This window comes from Oryctolagus cuniculus, chromosome 8, assembly GCF_051225735.1.
Source record: "Oryctolagus cuniculus isolate XC-2025 breed Fujian yellow rabbit chromosome 8, ASM5122573v1, whole genome shotgun sequence".
Classification (NCBI taxonomy): domain Eukaryota; kingdom Metazoa; phylum Chordata; class Mammalia; order Lagomorpha; family Leporidae; genus Oryctolagus; species Oryctolagus cuniculus.
This window is the reverse complement of record NC_142874.1, coordinates 10,341,929-10,366,503: the sequence shown is the minus strand read 5'-3', so window position 1 is coordinate 10,366,503 and position 24,575 is coordinate 10,341,929. Positions and strand designations below refer to the sequence as shown.

The following is a 24,575-nucleotide window of genomic DNA, read 5'->3' as shown; positions in this document are numbered from 1 at the left end:
CGCCGCGGACCCCGGGTCTGTCTGGGTCAGCCGTGGGACGCCGGCGCGGTCGGCTGACACGAGGGGCGCCCGCGGGGGCTTCTCGGGCCTCGCCGGGTCCCCGCCGGGGCTGAGCGCCGGACAGCCTCCCCCGCCTGGGCCGCCCCTGGCCACGGGCGTCGCCTTGCCCGTCGCTGCTCCCCAGCCTCCGGACGAGGCTCCCGCGCCGACCCGGGACAGCCTCCATCCCGCTCCACCCTGGGTGAGTTGGGGATGGAGGGACCTGCTGGGTCCCAGGCATTCAGAGAAATCCCTTCCCCGCTCGCTGCTCGAGCGTGACCACGGCCAGTTCCGCTGCCCTAACCCCCACGTCCCCAGGGGCGCTGTCCTCGGCTTCTCGCCCCGCGCCCCTGGGAGCCCCGACAGCGCCCCGGCCCCGGCGGGCCCCAGCCCCTCGGTGCAGCCCAGCCCGCGCGGGGAGGCGACGAGGGGGTAGGGGGCTGAAGCCCGTACCTCGGGGCGCCTCGGCTCCGGGGAACGCGCCGAGCGATCTCTCTGCACCCAGGAGTGGCTGTGGCGGCGGCGGCGGCGGCGGCGGCAGGAGCAGGACCTGAAGGTGGCGGTGGGGAGGAGGGGGCAGGGAGCCGCAGGGTTTTAGAGGCGCCTCGGGAGCACGTGACTGCTCCGGGGACCCCCGAGACCCGCCAGGGCGCCTGCTCCGCGCCAGCTTCTCCCCAGGCTCGGGGCCGGGGACTCCCCAGTCCCTGCCTGGCTGCTTGGGGGCCGTAGGGAGAGGCTACAGGGCCCCAGGATGCCGCCTGTCACCCTGGCCTCGGTGCAGGTCCTGACCCCGGCCGCGGGGGGCGACCTCGGTCTCCAACTGCTAAGGGGGTGGGTGGCTCTCCGGGTGCCTAAGCTACGCGGGGAAGAGCCGCCAAGAAAAAGCAAAAAGATAAAGGATCCCTCCAAACAAAACGCAACACTGCCCTTCTTTGCCCCTTTTGAAGTGAGGAAGAGCTGTAGGCTGGGAGGTGGGCCACGAGGGAGGGAGTAGGCGGAGGTGCTTCGCGGAGGAGGAGGAGGAGGAGGAGGAGGAGGAGGAGGAGGAGGAGGAGGAGGAGTGGGGCTGGGAGTGGGCATGGACCGCAGTCGGCGCTTCTCAGGGCTGCATTAGTAAGGAAGACAAGGCGAGGGGCACAGAGAGTTGTGCTAGGTGGAACACACACACACACACACACACCCCTTTCCTCCCAATCCCCAACGTGATTTCCATCCCCAGTGTTGTCACATCTGTGTTGCTCAGGTTTGCTTTATTTTTAGCTAACCAATAGTTGGCAGGCACTTGAGTTTGTGTGCTTGTGTGTGTGTCAGTGTGTGTGTGTGTGTGTGTGTGTGTATGAGGGAGGGAGGGAGGGGAGAGAGGGGTAGACAGGGAGAGGGAGGGAGAGGCGCAGAAGAGTGAAAAGAGTGGGCAGAGGTCTGTGCCACAAGCAAGAGTGTGCTCCCTGAATTCTCTGAAAGTCACATCGCCACTTGCTGAGTGCAGACAATCCCCTGGGACTGGCGTGCTCTACACTCAGGAATGTGTCCCTTGGGAGCGAGGTGACTTGAAAGGTTAATGACTGGGACAGCAATGGCTAGCTGCTACCCCAGAAGCCAGTCACAGATTTGTGAGCCCCCTTTCAGCACTCGGAGGGATTTGTGTAGCTTGTCCTACCATCATCCACTGGAGAGTCGTCCAAAAAACTCTAAATGCCTCAAGTAAATGCTGTGTCTGTTTTATTCTAAGCTTAACAGGACAGGCACTGTGGGATTCTGCAGTGAGGGAGCGAATAGGTGGGCATGTTAAGAAGGGATAACCTTGAGAGACCAAGGGCTTGGTTCTTTAGACTTTCTCAACTCTAATCTCTGGACAGTCAATGGACTGTCATATGAATGTGTGTCTTTCCATCCCTTGCAAAGCCACAACACACACCTTTCGCATACACACTGACTCTCAACAGCTTCCCAAGGAATCCCTTCATGATAACTCCTTTAGAAGCTTGTAGTTTATACTACAAACTCTTGCATTTTAAAAATACAAGGTGCATTTCATCTTTTTTTCTTTTCCACCACTTTTGCCTCTTGATGATGAATCTTATGTTGAAGTGACTGTTGTTATCAAAGAATCAAAAATAAAAGGCCACCATGTTATTGAGACAAAGCCACGGATGTAGCCACTTCCCATCCCACTGCATCCACAAACACACAAGCTTAAAAACAAGAAAAATTCTTTTTGAAATATACATTGCACAATGCAGTAAGGATACATGAAGTGCACGAATTCCTAGGAATCCTTTGTTTTGAAGACATTGTCAATTTGAAATTTTCAAAAACATGCTACATAAAGAAGATGATCTAGATAAGCATGATTTCATCTTCAGATTTCCCAGGAGGGATTCCACACTGATCATCATCACTCTTTGTAGATCATTAACATAACAGATTATTCTGTTTCTGTTATGAAGTAACACTCAAGCAGGAAGAGTCCCACCCTGGGAACAGAAATGGTAACGTCCACCTTGGCTCTAGCTATCTTTCCAACTCATTATTCATAAATGCCCATTTGGGAAATTAAGTGGGATCTTATACATGTTATAATATTAAACTCACTGTTTCCCAGTTTTCATGATTTGTTATCGTTTATGAAAGAACATTTATCTGTAGAGGTGAAAGTTAAGAAGCATCTGGGCTTTCCTAAGGCAAATTATTGAGTAATACTCTCTCTGACATGCCTGGGGTAACACTGTGCTAAGGAACATGGTTGTTTCCCTCAAATAATTGCTGCATTTTAATAACAATAATAATAATAATAATAACAGCCACCCTTTGTGGAAGAGAGTTACTGGGATGCTGTAGTAACACCTCAAATGATTTGTGGTTACAGGAATAACAGGGGTGAACTAGAGAAAATAGTATTATTTTATTCTATACATTTTTATACTCTGAGGATTTTTGTTGTATTAATTAAGAGTAAATGTTTCTTTTTCCACATTTTCTATCATGGTAGATTTAAATCTGAAATGCTGAAAAGTTGTAGAAAGGGCCATTTCTGCGTCTATCAAAAACATTTTTTAAAGATTTATTTATTTTATTTGAAAGGTGGACAGGGTGGGGGGCAGAGAGGAGGGGAAGTAAAGGCGGGAGGGGGAGAAAGAGAGAGATATCTTCTATTTGCTGGTCCACTCCCTGAATGGCCACAATGGCTGGAGCTGGGCCTAACTGAATCCAGGAGCCTAGAGCTTCCTGTGGGTTCCCATGTGGGTGGCAGGGCCCAAGTACTTGGGTCATTCTCCACTGCTTTCCCAGATGCATTAGCAGGGAGCTGGATGGAAAGTAGAACCCATTTAGGATGCCGGTGCTGCAAGCTGTGGCTTTAACTGGCTGCACCACAGCGCAGACCTTGGCAACAGCATTTTTGTATCAGAAAAGTTTGATAAAGACAGGGTTGCTCCTCTCCATAGCAGATTAAAGAAAAAAAAAGGAAAAGAAAAAGAAAGAAATATTGTTGATAATGTTCCACACTATTACTGGCACATTCTCTTACCTGTAGCTAGTAATAGCTATGTAATTATATTTAATTCTTTGTTTTAAAAAAACTGTAGGTGCCATGCATATCAGCAAATCATTTTTTATCTAATTGTATTATTTTTAAGTTTTGCAGCATAAAATCTACATAAAGGATGAAAACATGGATTCCTTTGGATGCTTTTTCTCACATAAACCTGTAGATGGGCCATAGAATTCTTTCTTTTTGCACATCAAAACTCCTCTCAAAATGTGGTGTTAGTACATATCCTTTAATCCTGTTTTTAAAAGATGAGATACCACTTCCTATCGAATTTTCCTGGTTAATATTTTAAATCTAGTTATAAGCCTAAATATAAGCTTACTATATTTAGATGGAAATGAAAGAGAACAGTTTATTCATTTATTTTTGGTATGTTGGTTTGTTTTGAATAGTCTTTAGAAAGAATGTTGAGAATTGTTCAAAGCATAAGCCCAGAATCAAAAGTTGACATGACTGAGTGATGCACTCTTCAAAATTGCCTGCCACTATGTTGCTAGTCTAACAATTCTCATAAGTAATTCAGTTTTTAAAAATTATATTTAGTGGCCAGTGTTGTGGAGTAGTGGGTAAAGTTGCTGCCTGCAATGCAGATATTCATATGGGGGCCTGTTCTTATTCTTGGATGCTCCACTTTCAAGCCAGCTCTAGGCTAATAGCCTGGGAAAAGCAGTGGAAGATGGTCCAACTGCTTGGGTCCCTGCCATCCACGTGGGAGACCTGCGTGAACCTCCTGGCTCCTGGCCTGGGCCTGGCTCAGCCCTGGCCATCGAAACCACTTGGGGATGGAAATCTCTCTGTCTCTCTCTGCCACTGTAAGTCTGATAAATCAAACAAATAAATATCTAAAGAAATTATTATTATTATTATTTTTTGACAGGCAGAGTGGACAGTGAGAGAGAGAGAGAGACAGAGAACCGTTGGTTTACCTTCCAATGGGCGCTGCGGCCGGCGCACCGCGCTGATCTAAAGCCAGGAGCCAGGTGCTTCTCCTGGTCTCCTATGTGGGTGCAGGGCCCAAGCACTTGGACCATCCTCCACCGCACTCCCGGGCCACAGCAGAGAGCTGGCCTGGAAGAGGAGCAACCGGGACAGAATCCGGCGCCTCGACCGGGACTAGAACCCAGTGTGCCGGCGCCACAGGCAGAGGATTAGCCTATTATTAATTACAAATTATTTTTAACATTTGATTAATTGATTGACCTATTTAATTTGAAAGATAAAGAGACAGGCATCTGCCATCTGTTGGTTCACTCCTTAAATGCTTGCAGCTGCTGAAGCCAGGAGCCAGGAATTGAATCAAGGTGTCCCATGTGGATGGCAGATGTACAAGTACTTGAGCCATCACCTGATGCCTCCCACGGTGTGGAATCAGGAGTGGAGCAGAGACTGCAGCCCAGGCAGTCTGATATAGGATGAGGGCATCCCAAGCTACCTGAAACATCAACCCCAATCGGGCTTTAACAGTCTGTTGTTTGTCAGGTAGAAAAAAATGAGATCTTTCCCTTAGTAGATATTAAAGTATTTTCAAAGGCAGGGGGATCCATTATTCAAGCTTACACCTAACAGTGAAAACAGAATCGTCATACGAGAAAATTTAAAAAAAATGAGAAAAATCATGAGGAGTTAAGTAGTAAGCAAACTACACATGAAACCTGTGGACATAAAATAGCAGTGATCCATCATCATACAAAGATAAGTGTTTTTTCTTTTTCTTTTAAATGGTTGAGGAGAACAAGCAGGCTTGACTTATAATGTGCAAAATTTTTGTAGTCCTAGCCTATTCCAAGTTTTTCCATCTTTCAACAAGACTTTTTTTTAGTATTTTATGATATGGCAAATATTATTCAAAGTTTCAAGTTTAAGAAGATGAAAAATAGTCACTACCGGGGCCGGCACTGTGGTGCAGCAGGTTAATGCCCTGGCCTGAAGTGCCGGCATCCCATATGGGCGCTGGTTCAAGACCCGGCTGCTCCACTTCCAATCCAGCTCTCTGCTATGGCCTGGGAAAGCAGTGGAAGATGGCCCAAGACTTGGGCCCCAGTACCCACGTGGGAGACCTGGAAGAAGCTCCTGGCTCCTGGCTTCAGATGGACTCAGCTCCGGCTGTTGCGGCCAATAGGGGAGTGAACCATTGGATGGAAGACCTCTCTTTCTCTCTCTCTCTCTCTCTCTCTCTGCCTCTCCTCTCTCTGTGTAACTCTGATTTTCAAATAAATAAATAAATCTTCAAAAAAAATAGTCACTACCTTCAAGAGGCCATGGTGCACATCAGTGCAAATAATTAGTAGCAATATGATTTGTTAAGTTCTATATTAGAAATAAACCTAGAGTGTTACAGGGTTATAAAGGAGAATGCAAGCCTGGGGAGTATGGAAAGTGCAGATATATGACAGGGCCTTATAGTTGGGAAGATACTTGGTCTGCATTTTGAGGGTTTGATAAGAGGGAGTGGGGAAGTGAGGGGTGGGGCAATGGCAAGGAGGAGAAAGAGTGTAACAGAAGGGGCAGACGGTTCAGCATGACTCAATGTGTGCGGTAGAGGGACATATTGAAAAGTACTGGTTTAAAAGGGCATTGCTTGAACTTCAGTTCAAGTACCTGGGTCCCCGTCACTCATACAGGAGAGCTGGGTTGTTGTATACTGTCTCTTGGCTTTGGCCTGTCCCAACTCCAGCCATAGAGAGCATTTGGGGAGTGAGACCAATGGATGGTACTTTCTCTCCCTCCTTTTCTCCTTCAAATAAATGAATGAATAAATCAATGAGTCAATCAATAACCAGCCACCAGCGGGATCTGGGTGGAGACTAACTAGAGGAAGGAGAGTAGGGAGCAGTGCAACTGAACGCTGAAGCAGCTGATGGCAGAGAGCACTGAGCAGAGAAGTCAGTAGAGACTGGAGGAGGTGAAGGAACACATGTGGGCGATACTTATTAGAAACCTCAGTGGGGATCTGTGACCCTCTGAGTTGAAAGTGTGAGAGAGGTCCCGGGAATACTTGGGAAGAGTCTTTAGTTCTGGCTGAGGGAAAGGGATGACGATGCTGGGATCAGCCCCAGGAGCCCAGAAGCACACTTGACCAGGAAACCTGATGGGGATTGGTGCTTTCAATAGAGATTTGGTGTTATGAGTGTACAAGGGTAATTAATGCTGAAGGGTATAATTATGCATTATGAATGACAAAAAGATGATTAAGATTGGGATCTCTAGTTAAGTTCATTGATTTGGGGGTTGATAAAGGTGGAGAGCGAATCATGAAAGATGCTTGGGTGTTACTTGGACAAGGCTGCATGACAGGGCTAGTCTCTGGTAGCCTGAGAACTTCAGAGGCAGTAGTGCAGGGCTTCACCCACCAGGGAGGTAGAACAAGGAGCCCTTGGGGGACAAGAGGAAGAAGGGGACTTCATGCAGTAGACCACTTCTCTGGGCTAGAAAGCTCCAATGGCTAGCAAGTTTTGGTGCCTTTTATGCTTGAATATATATGAATTGTATTATATATGGTTAACAGATGTAGAGTGGAGTTTTGTAGACCATTAAAAATAGATAGGTCTAAATGGCTAACACCATGTTTATGTGGCTTATGTTTAGAGAAGTTGGATGTGTGAGAATTTGAGTTGGTAAGGCTTTGGCTAGCCTGCTGTGAAGATGTAAACAATAAGAGGCACAGTCTAGGTTGATACACAAGGATTTACTTAATGATATACCAGGCAGAAAAACACCAAGGAAGTAGATGGAGGCAGCAGATGCTGGAGGGGAGCAAGGAGAAGCCTGAGGGGTGAAATGGATGAAATCAGAGGAAACAAAGATTTCTTTTTTTTTTTTTTTTTGCAATTTATAATACTTATTTTTTTTAATTCTTTTAACTTTTATTTAATGAATATAAATTTCGAAAGTACAGCTTATGGATTACAATGGCTTCCCCCCCATAATGTCCCTCCCACCCGCAACCCTCCCCTTTCCCACTCCCTCTCCCCTTCCATTCACATCAAGATTCATTTTCGTTTCTCTTTATATACAGAAGATCAGTTTAGCATACATTAAGTAAAGATTTCAACAGTTTGCTCCCACACAGAGACACAAAATGAAAAATACTGTTTGAGTACTAGTTATAGCATTAAATATCAATGTACAGCACACTAAGGACAAAGATCCTACATGAGGAGTAAGTGACTCCTGTTGTTGACTTAACAAATTGACACTCTTGTTTATGGCATCAGTAATCACCCTAGGCTCTTGTCATGAGCTGCCAAGGCTATGGAAGCCCCCTGAGTTCACCGACTCTGATAATTTTTAGACAAGGCCATGGTCAAAGTGGAAGTTCTTTCCTCCCTTCAGAGAAAGGTACCTCCTTCTTTGATGACCCGTTCTTTCCACTGGGTTCTCACTCACGGAGATCTTTCATTTAGTTTTTTTTTTTCCCCAGAGTGTCTTGGCTTTCCATGCCTGAAATACTCTCATGGGCTTTTCAACGGATCCGCATGCCTTAAGGGCTGATTCTGAGGCCAGAGTGCTGGGAAACAAAGATTTCTAAAAGACAAGATGGTACAGAGAGTACAGTGGTACAAAGCCCAAATCACTGTCTTTGGTTATTGGTGTCCTGTGCAGAATCACTTCCAGGCAGACCCTATTTGAGGAGCAAATGAGAAAACAGAAAATGCACCTTATTCTTGGAGAAGGCAGCCAAGAAGGAGAAGGTAGCCAGAGCAGATGTGAGAAGGGGAAAGGAGTCACTGTGAGATGTATGATTTTGTTTTGATTTTTATTTAGTAGTGCGCCTAGAAAAGTCAACTACTGAAGAACATGTGTTTCAGTTAATAACCTTCAGTTAATTGTATACAGACATCCCCCAAACTTAGTGGAATACAATAACTCATTGATTTTATGGTCATAGACTGAGTGGGTCAGTGGGACAGCACAGTGAGGATGGTCTGTCTCTGGTGCTTGGAGCCTTAGCTGGGAAAATGCTATGCTCAGTCACCTCAGAGCCTGGGAGCTAACACAGTTGGGTTGCAGGGTCCACTGCCAAAGTGAGAGACATGATTAGAGGGTAAGTAATGGGTCGATTTGTTTGTCTGCAAAAAGAGGAGTCCTCTGACACTGAGGACCTCAGGTAGGGGACTGGAAGAGAGGAGTGAGATTTTGAAATAGGACTCGCGTTGTGGTTGAGTTGCTGCCTGCGGCACCAGCATCTCACACTGGAGTGCTATTTTGAGTTCTGGCTCCTCTGCTTCTGATCCTGCTCCTGCACCTGGGAAAGCAGTGGAAGATGGTAGAGGTGCTTGGGTCCCTGCCTCCCATGTGAGAGGCTTAGATGAAGTTCCAGACTCCCGAGTTTCTGTCTGGCTCAGCCCAAGTCGTTGCAGTCATCTGGAGAGTGAACCAGCAGATGGAAGATTCTCTCTCTCTCTCTCCCTCCCTCCCTTTTAGAAAAAACGTTTCAAATAACCTAGAAGAGAAGAGGAATTGGGAGTCACCCAAGTCCAAGAATTCTGGGCTACTATTTAAGGCTCAACTATGTTTTGAATTTGTAGTTGCTGTAATACATGCTGTCGAGTTGCTTTTGCCTCCATACTGTGCTGGTGGAGGGCGGCAGCCAGGCAACCTCAACCTTGCAGAACAGTCAGACTTGGCCATAGCCCATCCTGGGGGTTTTTGTCCTCTTTGTCAATCTGTTTGTATATGGAGAAGGAAAAGCAGTGTTAGACTCTGAACAAAGGAGTGAAGAGAGGACAGTTATCTTACTTCAGTAGATAACCAGGAACACTTCCCTCCACCTCTGCCTGTGCCCATTTGTTATCTTATTTAGTGTACACTCTTTCTCCTATCTTGGAGAAAAATTGTGCTGTCACAGCTTTACATCCAAAGCCCACGCTGATGTATTGATACTGACTACCTGAAGTACAGTGCAGTATTGTGAAAGAGTCCAATATCAAAGCCGAGGGCTCACGGCATGGGAATAGGGAGCACAAATGAACACAGAGAGACATTTGTCATAGAAATGGAAGGTCTGGTCGTATGTCACCCTTGTCCTTGTCACCAGCTATTCCTACCCTGTCTCTCTGGAAGGAGATACTGAAGGAAATAGCAATTTCTGTTAAGATAACGACAGTCGTAATAGTAAAGCTCTTTTCATTATTCCATGTTATAAATACATGATGTCACATTTTTGTAGCAAAATGTTACACTTTTGTGGAATATCTAAAAACTGACAATATGAATCTTGCAGAAAAGCATTTGGATATTTACTAAATCATTTTAAGATCCTAGTAGTCTAGAGTCTTATTTGACAGGTTTTAAAATACCCTAAATGTGAGGCCTGTGAAGGAAGAACTATACTGAAGTTTGTTCCCATTCAAATCAGGAGCATATCCTGATTTGGCACCTTCTGCTCCAGGGAGATCACTGAATTGCTTGTCTTTGTTTTAATAAAATTAATTGTCCCTTCTTTCTGCTAGTTAATCGTCTCAAAAAGACAACTGAAGAAGAGATTGTACTGCCCATTTGATTATACTGACCAAGTTTGTAAAAACTATCACTGGCTATGTTTATTGGTTCTAAGATGCAGACTTCTTCAAAAAGAACAATTTTAATACTCCAAGATTTAGTTACAAATGATGGCATCCTATGACTTTACTGGAAGCATTTTTCTTATGTTTTCAAAAAAGCAATGTTTTTCCATAAAATGTGTTGCACTTTACATTCTTTGTCATCACAGATTCAGAGAAATTCAGTATGTGAGTCATAGAAAGAAGGAAAATTTGATACGTATCATTCATCCAATAGAAACTGATTAATATGCTTCTTCCCCAGTGGAATTTCTTCCTTACCAATATTATCTACCTTTTAGTTTTCACATGTAGTGTGGATGCCTGCAAAGATTCTTCTGGATGATACTTTATGTTACTTTACCTGTTTCAAGGCGCAATATTGTTTAAGGAACTGTAACTCTTGAATAATAAATTTATCAGGAGACTAATAAAATAATCGCAGTGTTTAAGTACCCGTAGCAAACATAGTGACACACTTTTATCGAGACAAATATTGAATCACGGAATTTGAAGGGCGTTCCAGACCATAAAGATGTTCCACTTTTTAGATGATAAAACTAAAATCTACTTAGATTTAATACGCAGATCCTATCCCTCAGTGTAAACAATGGAGCAAGATTATTGCCCAAGAGAACATGGAACTAAGTCATTCATCAACTCCTCCTAGTCATGGTTTATAGATCAGGCTTTGTGAAAGTTTGGAAGGAAATACACAGAATTTGAAAAATTTCTTTCTCCCTAGTAAAGGTAGGGATTTATGTAGTCTGAATCTCAAATAGGATAGCCTGAAACGTTTCATTTCAGAGCGGAAAAGCTAATCATCCTGAAACTCGGATGGAGACTTTTTTATTTTTTTTTATTTTTTTTATTTTTTGACAGGCAGAGTGGACAGTGAGAGAGAGAGACAGAGAGAAAGGTCTTCCTTTGCCATTGGTTCACCCTCCAATGGCCGCCGCGGCCGGCACGCTGCGGCCGGCGCACCGCGCTGATCCGAAGCCAGGAGCCAGGAGCCAGGTGCTTTTCCTGGTCTCCCATGGGGTGCAGGGCCCAAGCACCTGGGCCATCCTCCACTGCACTCCTGGGCCACAGCAGAGGGCTGGCCTGAAGAGGGGAAACCGGGGCAGAATCCGGCGCCCCGACCGGGACTAGAACCCGGTGTGCCGGCGCCGCTAGGCGGAGGATTAGCCTAGTGAGCCGCGGCGCCGGCCGGATGGAGACTTTTAATACATGTGTCCTCTGAGGAATTCAGATTATTTTGTTAGATTCAAACCTCCCATAAACTATGTTATCAGAAGATCCTATGTTGCATTTGGTCATTAGTGCATGCCTAATTTCTCTAGTTTTACATACTGGAAAGATTCCTTTGTAAATGACATTGCTAGAAAATTATATAATTCTGTTGCTGAGCATTTCAAAACTTCATTTTAGGACCTCAGAATTCGTGTAGAAAGTAGTCTTTGAGAAGACTGATCCTTCCAAGGCTGGTATTTGATATTAATATTTCAAGGATGCAGCTTTAGGAAGCCGGCGCTGTGCTGCAGCGGGTTAACGCCCTGGCCTGAAGCGCCAGCATCCCATATGGGCGCTGGTTCAAGACCAGGCAGCTCCACTTCTGATCCAGCTCTGTGCTATGGCCTGGGGAAGCAGTAGAAGATGGCCCTAGTCCTTGGGCCCCTGCGCCGGTGTGGGAGACCCAGAAGAACCTCCTGGCTCCTGATCGGCTCAGCTCCGGCTGTTTCGGCCATCTGGGGAGTGAACCAGATGGAAGATCTCTCTGTCTCTACCTCTCTCTGTAACTCTGTCTTTCAAATAAATAAATAAATAAATCTTTTAAAAAAGAATGTAGCTTTATAGATTTGTTGTAGGGGGACCATTTCATAAAACCTGAATAACCACATACAGTGGCCTATTGGTTCACATCTTCTTGCAGATATGGCTTTACTAGTGTTTTTGGAAAAGAGAGAAAGTAAGGTACCCCCATCCAAATTATACTCTCAAATCTTGCTGATAAGAGAGCAGTTTCTACATTAAACTATACTTTTAGTGGATAACTAAATCATTGCATTTGTAATTCTTGCTGCAGGTCACAATAGTCAGTTTGATGATTGACACAGTGGGAAAAAACTTCCAAGAACAGAGTGTGGATTAAGGGAATAGAGTAGAGGGCATGAGAAATAGCCTAAATGTTATTTCTGTTTAAAAGAACTAAAATTCCTAAGTTGCACCTTATACATATATTTATATATTTTTTTAAACATTTATTTATTTGAAAAGCAGAGTTACAGAGGGGAGCGGGGAGAGAACAGATAACAAAGAAAGAGATCTTCCATCCTCTGGTTCACTCCCTAAATGACCACAATGGCCAGGGCTGGGCCCAGCTGAAGCCTGGAGCCAGGAGCTTCTACTGGGTCTCCCCCGTGGGTGCAGGGGCCCAGGCACTTGGGCCATCTTCCGCTGCTTTTTCCAGGCCATCATTAGGGAGACCTGGACCTGAAGTGGAGCAGCTAGGACATGCACTGGTGCCCATATGGAATGCCAGGGTTGCAGGTGGAGGCTTTACCTACTAGGCCACAGTACCAGCCCCTGTACGTGTATTTTTATCCTTGAGCTATCTGTGTTACCGTCTGTCATTTTACTTTGTTTAGCCACTATACACTCATCTGCATGGATTTCAAAATCTTTTGCATCAAGATAAACTCATCTTTTAATTCCATGAATGTCTTAAGTACCTAAACTCATATTATTACACACGCAAATTATATTTAGTACATGATCGTAGCATTTTAATTGTTAAACACAATCACTAGCCAACTATATAAAAATACGTCTAGTAACAAATATCTTAAGACAGCTTTCCGGGGTGGGGGGAACTTCCCAGAGATTGTGAACGTCAGTATCTAGATATGCATAAATCAATTTGCTTTTTTTTTCGAGTTTAAATAATGTTTATCCAGCCTTCGAGTGAGAAAAAGAACCTCCCCCACACCTTTTTTAACAGTACACAAGCAATACCATATGTCTTGGAATTTTAATTTGTTTTAGCCTGATGAGACTGATCAGAGTGGTTTGATACCAAAACCTTTCTCTGTATCCACGGCCGTGGATTTTTTTTTTTTTTTTTTTTTTTGAGAGACGCCCCGGTGACCTGTGTTTTCGAATAGGAACAGCGGGGATCAGCGCGCCACTAGCAGCCCGAAGCGCTGAGCCCGAGCCGGCTTTGCGCCGTCCTCGCACTCGGCGCGGGCCCTTCGTGTCTGCCCGACCTGCAGCACCGAGGCAGTTTCCGCGCTAAGGCAATAGCACGAACTCCTTCGGGCCACTAGGGAAATGCTCCACTTCGTCGCGCTGCCCTAACGAAGCCAGGGAAAAAGCCGCTGGGCGCCGGGAACAGCCCCGGAGGCGCATTTCGGCGTCGGAAAGACAGCGAGGTTAAAGGGCAGCCCCTCTCCGCCGAGGCTCGCGGCCTTGGCTTTGCAAAGCTCTTCCCCCAGCTCTCACACCGAGGAACAGAGCGTGCAAGGGGCCACGGAAGGCCGCAGGAGGAAAGCCAGCAGCCCGCAGCGGCGCGGGAACACCGGCAGCCCACCCTGGGCGCCGGAGCCGGACTCTGGGCAGCAGACCCTCTCGGCCGCAAGGTGGCACTGACCCGCGCACAAAGCCGCAGCCCGGCGGCGCCCAAGCCGAGCCGCGCTCCGGAGTCCAGGGCCGTGCCGGGACGCACGCGGGCTCGCGCGGCTCTGCCCGGACGAGTGCGTCCAGCGGTGCGCGGCTTGCGCGCGGTTGCTGGCCGTCCCCGAATTCCTAGACGATCGCGCGCCGGAGGCGAGGGGCGCGGGGCGGCGCCACGTGACCCGGGACGAGGTGGAGTCCGGCTGGAAGGGGGCGTCCCTTCCTACCTCCCCCTTCTTCAGGGTTTGAGCGGGCGGCAGACCCGCCGGTGCTTGCCCCGGACGGTGACACCCTGCCCGCTCTCATAAACGCGCATGGAAATAAAGAGCAGAAAGCCGAACAGGACGCATTCGAAGGAGGGTGAGTTTCAAGTTTCTGCGTTGGAGAGGAGTTTGGAGAAATCCCGCGGTGCTGGGCTGAGCGATGGGAGACGGAGCGGAAGGGATGCGAGCGCCGGGCACTGGCTCCGCGGCGCCGTGTTGGGGCGTGGAGTGCGCCCGGGGCTTCGCCTCCCGCTGCGGAGCGGGCGCGGGCTGCTCCCGATTCTCCCGCGGGCTCCGGGTCCCGCGCGCCCTACGGCCTGCGCCCGGGGGACTTACTGACGGACGTGCAAGTTTCCCTGTCCCCTAGAGGCCGAGGAGGTGGGCGGGCGCCCCGACCCTCCTTCTCCGCACCTCACTCTTCTCGCGCTGGGAGCGCGGCGGGGGCTGGCCGCACCGGAGCTTTTGCTGTGTCCACGGGCGGGGAGCGGCCGGGGACCGGCGGCCTGGCCCGCGCAGGTGTCCTGCTGCGGCGGCGACCCGAGCTCCGGGCCGGCCCCTGGGCCGCGCACTCCCGCGCCCTCCGGGGCTCGGCCCTTCGGGGTGCTGTCCAGCTGCCTCCGAGGGTGCTGGACCCTCCGGTCCGGTGCCACTCCCCGGTGGACACCGCGAGCCCTCCCTGTCCGCTTATTTTGGAGTTTGGACCGGGGAGCGAACTCTTGAGCTCCGTTTAGATGGTCACGAAGGAGCCTGGCGGGGTTGGGAGACAGGGGGATGGACCGCAAGGGGAGGCGGCTGGGTTGGGAGTGTCGGATGGTCCCCTCCACGTAGACGCCGAGAGATGCCGGTGTGTGGAGGGCTGAGGCTGGGCCAAGACAGAGAACCTACTTGGGGTTTGGGCTCTGCTGGTGTGTATCTCGTTGGATTGTATGTTTTCCGCTTGGCGTCTCGGGTAGAGGGCTCCTGATGGATGCGGCGGGTGAGTATGTGCGTGTGTGGGAGTGCGAGGAATGGGCGAACTGGGGCGGTGCGCCCAGTTACACAACAGGGAAGGGGTAGGCGGGTAAGCGGACAGGAATTGTGACAGAAGGCACCCCATTTCATTCCTTGGTTGCTGCCGGGGCACAGGGAACACCTGGGGGAGGAGTGTGTTTCCACATCCCACGATTTTTATTTCTGAGATCGCTCAGCGCCTCACAGGTGCACCTGCATCCCCGGAGAGAGCGAAACTCTCCCGGGAGCGCACAGTTCGGGGCGAGCGCAGAGCTTGCCTGTCTCTGCGAGGTCTTGAAGGCAGACGCGGGAGCGGCTGGTCCCAAGTGCACCCGGGCTGGGACCTCCGCAAAGCCAGAGCAGAAAGCTGTCAAGCCCAGTTTCCCTCCCAGGACTAAAGACCCAGTGCTTTGCGGTGTGGCCGATGCCTCCTTCCTTTCCTTACTGCCCTGAGGCTGTGTGTGTGCAGCCAGCCCTCCCCTGCGGGGAAGGAAACGGGAATTATGTAACTCATTTAGATAAGCCGGCAGTAACTTTGGGAGGCTGTAATGTGAGGAGCCTCACATTTCTTTTCCAAAACTAGTGAGGCAAACACCCCGTCCTGGGTATTTACAAAGTGCACACACACACACACACACACACACGCACGCGCAGAGCAGGTTAGGACCAGAGAGTTGCATTTCCAGGTAGCTAAGAGCCTTTGCCAACAGCAAGCAACGCAAGGCCAGCCTTCTAGTTGGAAAGAAGAAAAAGGAAAATCTCCTTGCAAGAGGGTGCATTGCCAGCCGGTTATGTAGGTAGTATCTCTGTTCTGTCTCTAAATGCACACTCCTGCTATCCTGACATTTAGTGGGCTTCAGTTTCTGCAGGGTCTGTAGTTGCACAGCTGATTTTACAAATGTGCATCAGAACGCTAAGTATCAAAATGTTTCTTTTGCAAAGAGATCTGTAAACTCTGAGTACTGTTATTTTCTGACAGCTATTCTTTCCTGAAATTATGCTAAGGTAAACTGAACATACGCATTTTATCCAGTGCAACCTGTTTTACCCAACTGGAATGACTACACAAGGCAGAAGAGGCTTGCAAATGCTTAAAGTTGGCATTTTCTGTATAACTAAGTTAACTTCTACTTAGTAGGAAAACTGCTATTCCGATATAATTTAAAAGGTATCAGGGTAGAGTTTCTGAATGTTTACCTCAACTCACCTGCAAGAAAGCTGTCTTTGTAGTCCGAACATAGCAATAATTTAGTTACGTGTTTGCTTGGGTTCCTATCTGTATTGATTTTTGGCAAAGCCAGTCAGTGGATATAAAATTTGAATTTATTGTTCTTTCCACTGCAGACACCTTCGTCTGTGCTATTGGCTCTCGCCTTTATGATTGTGCTAGCCTCCTAATGAATCTCTCTAATTCTCTTTCCCTTGGATATGTTGAAAACAGAGCTAGTGTGCTGCTTTCAGAACAAAAGTCATATAACTTCATTCTTTTACCCACGACTCTGCAGCGACTCCCTGTCTCAGATGGATGGCAAAGACCAACCCCATAGAAAATGGCCCTGCATGGTCCAGGTTGCCAGTCTCTGCCCTGCTGTTAACTTCCTAACAGTTTCTCTCTTATTTGTCCCACTTCCCATTGCCGTTCAGCACAATAGGCACACTCTACCCTTAAGGATTTTGCAGGTGTTCTTTCCACGTAGGCTGTTTCCCTGAGATACCTGCATGTCTTTCTTACTCACCACTCTCCAGCATTAACTCACGTACCACCTTCTTGGCCAACGGAAGGCCTTCCCCTATCATCCAGTAATTTTTTGTCCTAACAGTGCTAGTGCCCCTTCCTTGATTTATTCTCTCCCTGACACACAGTCATTTGGCATACTGTAATCTTCACTACTTTATTTTTTCTTATCTTTCTTTGTGCATGAGAACAGAAACTCAGTTAAAAAAAAAAAAAAGCCTTGTCCACTAAAACTTTGCCTGACATAAAATATGTGTTAAATAAATATCTGTTGGATGGATATTTATTCTTTCAGAAACAACTTTTAACAGAAATGACAGATTTCCCCCAAATACCCAATCTAATAGAAAAACTATTATGACTATCATTTATTTTACATGCAAAAGGAGCATGATAGAATTGCACTCTGGATGTCAACATCAGCTTACACAAGAATGTACTATTCTAGCCATGCATCTACGATATTAGTTGACAAATTTTGATTATAAATCTGATATTTTCAGAGTACTATGAAGTATACACAATGGGTACCTTAAATTATATTAAAATTGATAGGAGCTAATTAGAGTGCTTTGAAAAGTAGAATTTGGACTGGGGATGAGACAGAGAACACTGAACAAGAGGAACTGCAGGGGTGAGATGCAGAGCTTTGTTTGGTATACTGTCAATAGACTGGCCTGCTCATACTCAGCCTTCGTGTTGGGGTTATTGGAGCGAAGAGCAGAGGGGAAGCATCATGTAGCTGTCTTCAGGTGTCAGGCTGAGGAATGAACACTCCCGCACCACCTACTAGATTCCAGTTAATGACAGATGGTATTTACAGGCATCCTGGATGTGTAGTAGTCTATTCCATGTAGCTTTGACTGCGCACACCTGGAATGTTCCCACACCGTGAGACAGTCTACCACCACCACTGTCAGAGCGAAACTGCATCACTGACATGTGACTGTACTCTGCAGTCCACCCCTCCTGTCACAACGGGGTCCTCATTCACCTGGTGACAGGGAACCATGAGATAGAGCAGATGTACTTCGTTATGGTGTCACTTTCATGATGAAGAAGAACCCATCACTAATGCATTAGTAATGTCAACTCTTTCTGTACTTAACCTGAAGCAGGTGGCTAAACTTCCTTGAATTCTTCAAAAAGCAAGACATGCCCCCAAGACTCTTCAGGTTGTTGCATGCTGCTTCAACATTTGTTCTCAGACCCTCACTGACACTGATTGCTCATTCTGTCTTTGAAATTCTTGAGAGAAAGGGTGTGATTGCCACATAAGTTTTGGGGAACCTTTGCAGGTTGTTGCAGGTAAGAAGAGCCATATCTTCAGTAACATTTTATACCTGAAATCATTCTATTACCATTTGTTAATACTTTCATTTGGATTTAATTATAGCAGCCTTTTTTTTTCATTTGTATAAGGCTAAGTCATGTTTCACAATAAAAAACACCTCACATTTGAAAAACAAAAACACTAAAGGAAAAGATTCATCAAAGGCATCACTTAAAAGGAAAATAAAATTTTTGTTCATTAAATTACTTTTCCTCCTTTCAGTGGAAGTAAATTTGTAAGATTTTCTTTTTTGTACTCACATAAGAAGAAAGACATGCAATTCAGTTTCTTACTGTGGGCACAATGCCTGTTAATTTACAGTTAATTTAGTAATCAGTTTTTTTAAGGGCGCCTTTAATTTCTTCAACATTGTGATTTTCTCGTTGGTGAGAGAATAGTTATAGCACAGAGTGCTGTGAAAAATGAAAATCACAACTGAAACCTAGATCCACGAGTTGCATTGCATGCAGTCTGGTGCAGTGGGAGGATCCATGGAAAAAACCTTAGAAATCCTCTGAAAGTTTCTGACATAGTAATAAAACCATAGCATCTTGAGCCCAAATCTGCTACACAATGAAAGTGTGATCTTTAATGCAGTTGTTATAACCTCTGTGTATGGAGCACTTGCTAGTTTTGAATATAGTTTATTCCATTTGATTAAATTTTTGTTCTTCAGAATGGTATTATTTTTAAAAATAAATGCACTCCTTTGTCCTATGTCTGACTTCTGTGGTTTTGCTATGATAGTCTAAGCCCTGTTGTCTTTTCTGTACAGAGCACTCACTGAAATATGAGGAGACATCTGTGCCCTTCCTGTTAAGTATTTCCTGGATTAAATATCATGTAGTCTTTCAAAAGTCCCTCCTGTACAAAGTTTTTTAATGTGCTATTGCATTAATCATTCTCCTTTGAATATACTTGTGCTCAATAATGTCTGTCTTACAACGCAGTCCAGTATAGGGTAGAGTTATTCCTGCAGTTTGACTGCTACACTAATTCGTCCATTTCTATAGCACGAGGGAGATTAGATATTTTGTTTCATCTTATTTGGCTTTGTTTCCTATGTATGTTTTATGTTTAATTGGTGCATTGAGTTTTTTGTCATATTCACATCTTACAGTGTTTAGGAAGGTAGTGCTGTGTGTGTCAGACTTCAGACGTGATACTCACATATTCATTACTTATAGACTATTGTGTTTTGCCGAAACTCCATGTATGAGCAAATCCAATTAAAAATAGTGCTAGATTTTTTTTCAAATGTTTGCAGTGTTTCTGCTATTTTAAAAGGATGCTTACAGGTTTACATTGTGTTTATTTTTGTGTCTTTAAACCGTTATGTGAGTCAGAATTCATTTTGATTGCCCTCAGTAAAATTAGTAATGCGACATTTTCTCTTTACAGATCGTTCAGTTCAAGGGAACGAAGAATTCGGAATAATTTTGATGAATGCATTCCAGTATGGGGAATAAGAATAAACTGAATGGTTGACCTGCTTGCAAGAAGCATACTGTCCAATTTTGTAAAGTAATATATAACAACCAAATCAATCAAAATGAATTCTACGCTGTTTTCACAGGCTGAAAATCACTCAGTTCACTATAATGTTTCAGAGAGGAACTCCCAGTTTTTGGCTTTTGAAAATGATGATTGTCATCTGCCCTTGGCCGTCATATTTACCTTAGCTCTGGCTTACGGAGCTGTGATCATTCTCGGGGTGTCGGGAAACCTGGCTTTGATCATGATCATCCTGAAACAGAAGGAGATGAGAAATGTTACCAACATCCTGATCGTGAACCTCTCCTTCTCAGACTTGCTTGTGGCCATCATGTGTCTCCCCTTCACATTTGTCTACACCTTAATGGACCACTGGGTCTTCGGTGAGACAATGTGCAGGCTGAATCCTTTCGTGCAATGTGTTTCAATCACGGTGTCCATTTTTTCTCTGGTTCTCATTGCTGTGGAACGACACCAGCTGATAATCAACCCGCGAGGGTGGCGGCCCAACAACAGACACGCTTACATAGGCATTGCTGTCATTTGGGCCCTTGCTGTGGCCTCTTCCCTGCCCTTCCTGATCTATCAGGTCCTGACTGATGAGCCGTTCCGGAACGTGACGCTTGACGCCTTCAAGGACAAGTTCGTGTGCTTTGATAAGTTTCCATCGGACTCTCATAGGTTGTCTTACACCACTCTCCTCTTGGTGCTGCAGTATTTTGGCCCACTGTGTTTTATCTTTATATGCTACTTCAAGGTAAGAAGACTGAACTTAATTTCCCTTTTTACCTTCTGGGCACAGAACTCCTCCTAAAATGAATAGTTCTATTTGAACCCATTATCTTTTCTTTCATAGATATACATTCGCTTAAAGAGGAGGAACAACATGATGGACAAGATGAGAGACAACAAGTACAGGTCCAGTGAAACCAAAAGGATCAACGTTATGCTGCTCTCCATCGTGGTAGCGTTCGCCGTCTGCTGGCTGCCTCTCACCATCTTTAACACTGTGTTTGACTGGAACCATCAGATCATTGCCACGTGCAACCACAACCTGCTGTTCCTGCTCTGCCACCTCACGGCAATGATCTCCACCTGTGTCAACCCCATATTCTATGGATTTCTCAACAAGAACTTCCAGAGGGACCTGCAGTTCTTCTTCAACTTCTGTGACTTCCGCTCCCGAGACGATGACTATGAGACGATAGCCATGTCCACTATGCACACAGATGTTTCTAAGACTTCTTTGAAGCAAGCAAGCCCAGTCGCATTTAAAAAAATCAATAATGATGATAATGAAAAAATCTGAGACCACTTGTACATGACATCTGTTTAAAAGCAAGCACAACCTGCAACATGCTTTCATTACCTGTTCTCCCAAGGAATGGGGGTAAGATGACTTGAGAAAGGCTGATATTTTCTTGTCTTGCTTTTCTACTGCTTTTGTTAAAGCTGTCATGATTATACTTGGAACAAAAGGTGTACGCTCTGGGATCTGCTGGCAATTAATTTGACCAGATTTCCTTGAAGTGCTTTTCAGGAACTTATGCACATACTATAAAGACTTTTATACTGTATTTATTGGAATGAAATTTCCTTAAAGTATTACTATGGACTGACTGACTTCAGAAATATTAGCCACGTGATACTCTTAACAGACGGGGCCATTCTGATTATGGCTGCAGAGGTGGAGAGATCGGAATGCAGCACTCTGCACCTGGAGCTGAAGGGGATTCTGAAGTTATTCAGGAGTGATTTGCATTTTTCATTTCCTATTTTAAGAAAGCACTAAATTTGCTAATTGAGTATCACCGTAAGTTAATATAAAAATGCATAGACAATGCTCTTCAGCTGCAAATATCATAGGGAATTGAGGGGCCGGTGCTGTGGCGCAGCAGGTTAATGCCCTGGCCTGCAGTGCCGGCATCCCATATAGGCACCGGTTCTAGTCCCGGCTGCTCCACTTCCGATCCAGCTCTCTGCTACTGTGAAAGCAGTAGAAGATGGCTCAATTCCTTGGGCCCCTGCACCTGCGTGGGAGACCTGGAAGAAGCTCCTGGCTCCTGGCTTTGGATCGACACAGCTCTGGCCATTGCGGCCAGTTGGAGAGTGAACCATCGGATGGAAGACCTCTCTCTCTCTCTCTCTGCCTCTCCTCTCGCTGTGTAACTCTTTGAAATAAATAAGTAAATCTTTAAAAAAAAAGAATAAAGGGAGAAAGCAGTTCTCTCACTTCAAAACTCTTTTGGTACCTGATAACCAAAGCATTTCAGAGTGATCAGAATTTAGTACTTAAATTAATATTGCTGCAGATAGTTGAACTATATCCATCTGAATGGATGGGCAAGGTGTTTTCATTCTTTACAGACTGTTCAGTGTTCGTCAAGCTTTCTGACATAAACATGTCTTTCAAAAGGCATTTCCAGCTTACAATATATAGAAACACAAAATGTATTTTCCATTCAGCAGTGCCTATATAGTAAGTCACTTTTAACTTCCATTGTCCATCTTTCAAAGCAGAGGACAGCAAGGGACAATGTGAAAAGAATGTTTACTCTGGGTAGCAGGGATAAATACATAAGGAGTTCTTGTATCCCATGTTAACTTGTAAACACTGTGTGACTTGTGGAGTTTCATAAACCACACACTAGTTAGAGTACTGAGTAGTTGTGTCATGTTAGTATACTTAATTTCATGTATCTTGTAATCACAATTGAGCCTGAGAGTCACTTGGAGAAAAGAGATTTTGAAGAACAAGGTGTATGTATCTTCAGTGTATTATATGACAAAGTATTAAATGTGTTTGTTTTAGAAGGGCAGACACACTCATTAAAATTGTTTTGCTTTTTCTGAGCAATCTCTCGTGTCCCTCTTCATTTCATTTATGTTGTCTTGTGACTTTCCCGTCACTCACTGCCTCCTGTATCTGCTTACTAATGACACATTTTCTGCCCTGTGGTAGAACCACTGGCAGCCCAGTCACCCTCCATTGCTACACTGTAAGTTTCTTCAAGGCGGGACTGTCTAACATGACTGTTTCCAGTGCAAAGAGCACAGTGCCATATATTTAGGAGTTTCCAAAAAATATTTCTATAATGAATAAATAATGAAGAAATGCTCTTTTGCCCTATTAATGGTCATATATAGAATTCACATGCTGATGCTTTCTTGGATTTTTCTTCCTAAAGTTGTTCTTTCTTAGGAAAGAGTTTTCTCTTTTACAATATTAGTTTCAGTCCTAGTTTAAGCAAGAATCACATTTTAGATTTTAGAAACTTGCATTGTTAGCTTTGTAAATCAATTAAAGAGCAAACATTTTATTTTGAGTGCTAACATAAAGTCATATTACAGTCTAAGAATGGCGTTTTAGTAACTTAATAAACAATTGGAGGCAAGCATTTGGTCCCGTGGTTAACTTGCTGGTGAAAACACTGCTTAAGAGACTTGCACCCCATATTAGAGTACCTAAGTTCCACAGCTGGCCCTAGTTCGTGACTCCTAGTCTGCTAATTCAGACTCTGGGAGGCAACAGACATGGCTCAAGTAGTTGGTTTCCTGTCACCCAGGTAGAAGACACAGTCTGAATTTCCAGCTCCCAGCTTCAGCCCAGCCCAGCTCAGTGGCTGCTGCTGTGGGCATCTGATGAGTTGACCAGCATATGGGAACTCTATTTCTCTGTCTGTCTTTGCCTCTCAGACAAGTCTTTTAAAAAGGAAGGAAGGAGGAAAGACACTTATAAAACTGACCTTTATGTTTACCAGAAAATATCATCTTTCCTTACTTAAATTACTTGATGTTTCTCTCCTTTTTGGTGAATAATGAGAAGATCTGTCATTCTCTACTTAGGTACTTCTTCAGAAGTCAATTGCTACTTGGATCTGTCTTAATTTGTCAATGCTTCTTTGTCTATACTATTGATGACAGCTATTTCTAGAATTCTTATCCAGCTTGTATAGGCTGCTGATTCCTTAACATAAATAACAAACTGAGTATCAGATTCTTATATTTTATCCAAAAATGTTGTGATTAACAGTAAAGTCTAAGCTTAGCCACAGACACATTGAGCTCAAGAAGAAATAATTGGCCATATTTAACATGAACTATGGAATCACTGATTTTTATAAATCTAAGAACAAAAGTTAATTATTAGCGTAGTAGAATTCACAGTTGTAATCAAAATGTAGAATAAAGTGATAGTAGCTGTAATTTTTAAGGCTTGGTATATGCCAAGAACAATGTAAGGACTTAAGTACCTGTGTGGATGTAGTGACTGATATTGTTGACACTGCGCATTAAGAGGAAACTGATGTTCAAGTTGAAATATTTGAGCCAAATGGTAAAGAAAAGGTGGAGCAAGAATCAAACCCAGGTCTGTCTAGTGCTACCTATTCACCAAGCTCTACCTACCATAGAGTTTTAGAAAATACTTGTTCTTCTGTCTCTACAAGTTACTTTACAGGCATAATCATACTCTAATACAGATAATTTTGCAGAAAGGAATGGAATGAAGTAGAAGGCTTGAGAAAAGAAGGCTATCATGATTGTACATTCATAATCTCCCATGAATTAGAATATTCTGCTTAAAAATAGAGGATGATTATTCACACTTGTTTTCTGTGAATTGGATAGTCTATCCTCTTTTCTAGTCTAAAATTCCTAAGCAAATATAAATATATATATTATAATTTCATTTCCAAATTTTATAGCCAAATTAATTACATATTTGGATAATGACAATTTTTCTTCACACACAATGAAAATGGTGAAACAGGCAGGTTCAGGATGGAGTTCCAGGAATAAGTCCACCCTTGTGCCAACATTGCCAATTCAGTGAGGTTAAGCATACTGTTAGGTTTTTCATCACAGCCAAGCTTGCTTTCCTTAGCAATTAAGGTTCCTGGGAGAATGAAGGTAGTTTCTTAGTGTGATTGGATTCTTTCACAGTCTCAATGTTTTT

The 24,575-nt window shown here is 45.0% G+C and overlaps 2 protein-coding genes across 11 annotated transcripts in view; one reads left to right on the top strand and one right to left on the bottom strand.

The window, feature by feature from the left end:
• The window catches only part of NPY5R (neuropeptide Y receptor Y5), a 172,421-nt gene that overhangs the window by 6,171 nt on the left and 141,675 nt on the right, over nt 1-24,575 (bottom strand). Inside the window, exons 3-4 of one of the 6 annotated variants that reach the window (XR_016211471.1) lie at nt 19,802-19,871; nt 7,993-9,255 (exon numbers count right to left, since the gene is read on the bottom strand). The gene's annotated coding sequence lies outside the window, so the exon portion shown is untranslated. Of the gene's footprint in view, nt 1-492; nt 978-7,992; nt 9,256-19,801; nt 19,879-24,575 lie in introns of those variants that run through there. The other 5 variants (XM_051831647.3, XM_089301737.1, XM_008273474.5 and 2 more) reach the window with 5 other exon arrangements.
• NPY1R (neuropeptide Y receptor Y1) lies at nt 74-22,475 on the top strand. 5 transcript variants are annotated; one of them, XM_017350126.4, is made up of 3 exons: nt 74-241; nt 19,526-20,375; nt 20,475-22,475. In XM_017350126.4, exons 2-3 carry the CDS (start codon nt 19,677-19,679, stop codon nt 20,925-20,927), a joined length of 1,152 nt encoding a protein of 383 aa, XP_017205615.2. In that variant the 5' UTR covers nt 74-241; nt 19,526-19,676; the 3' UTR covers nt 20,928-22,475.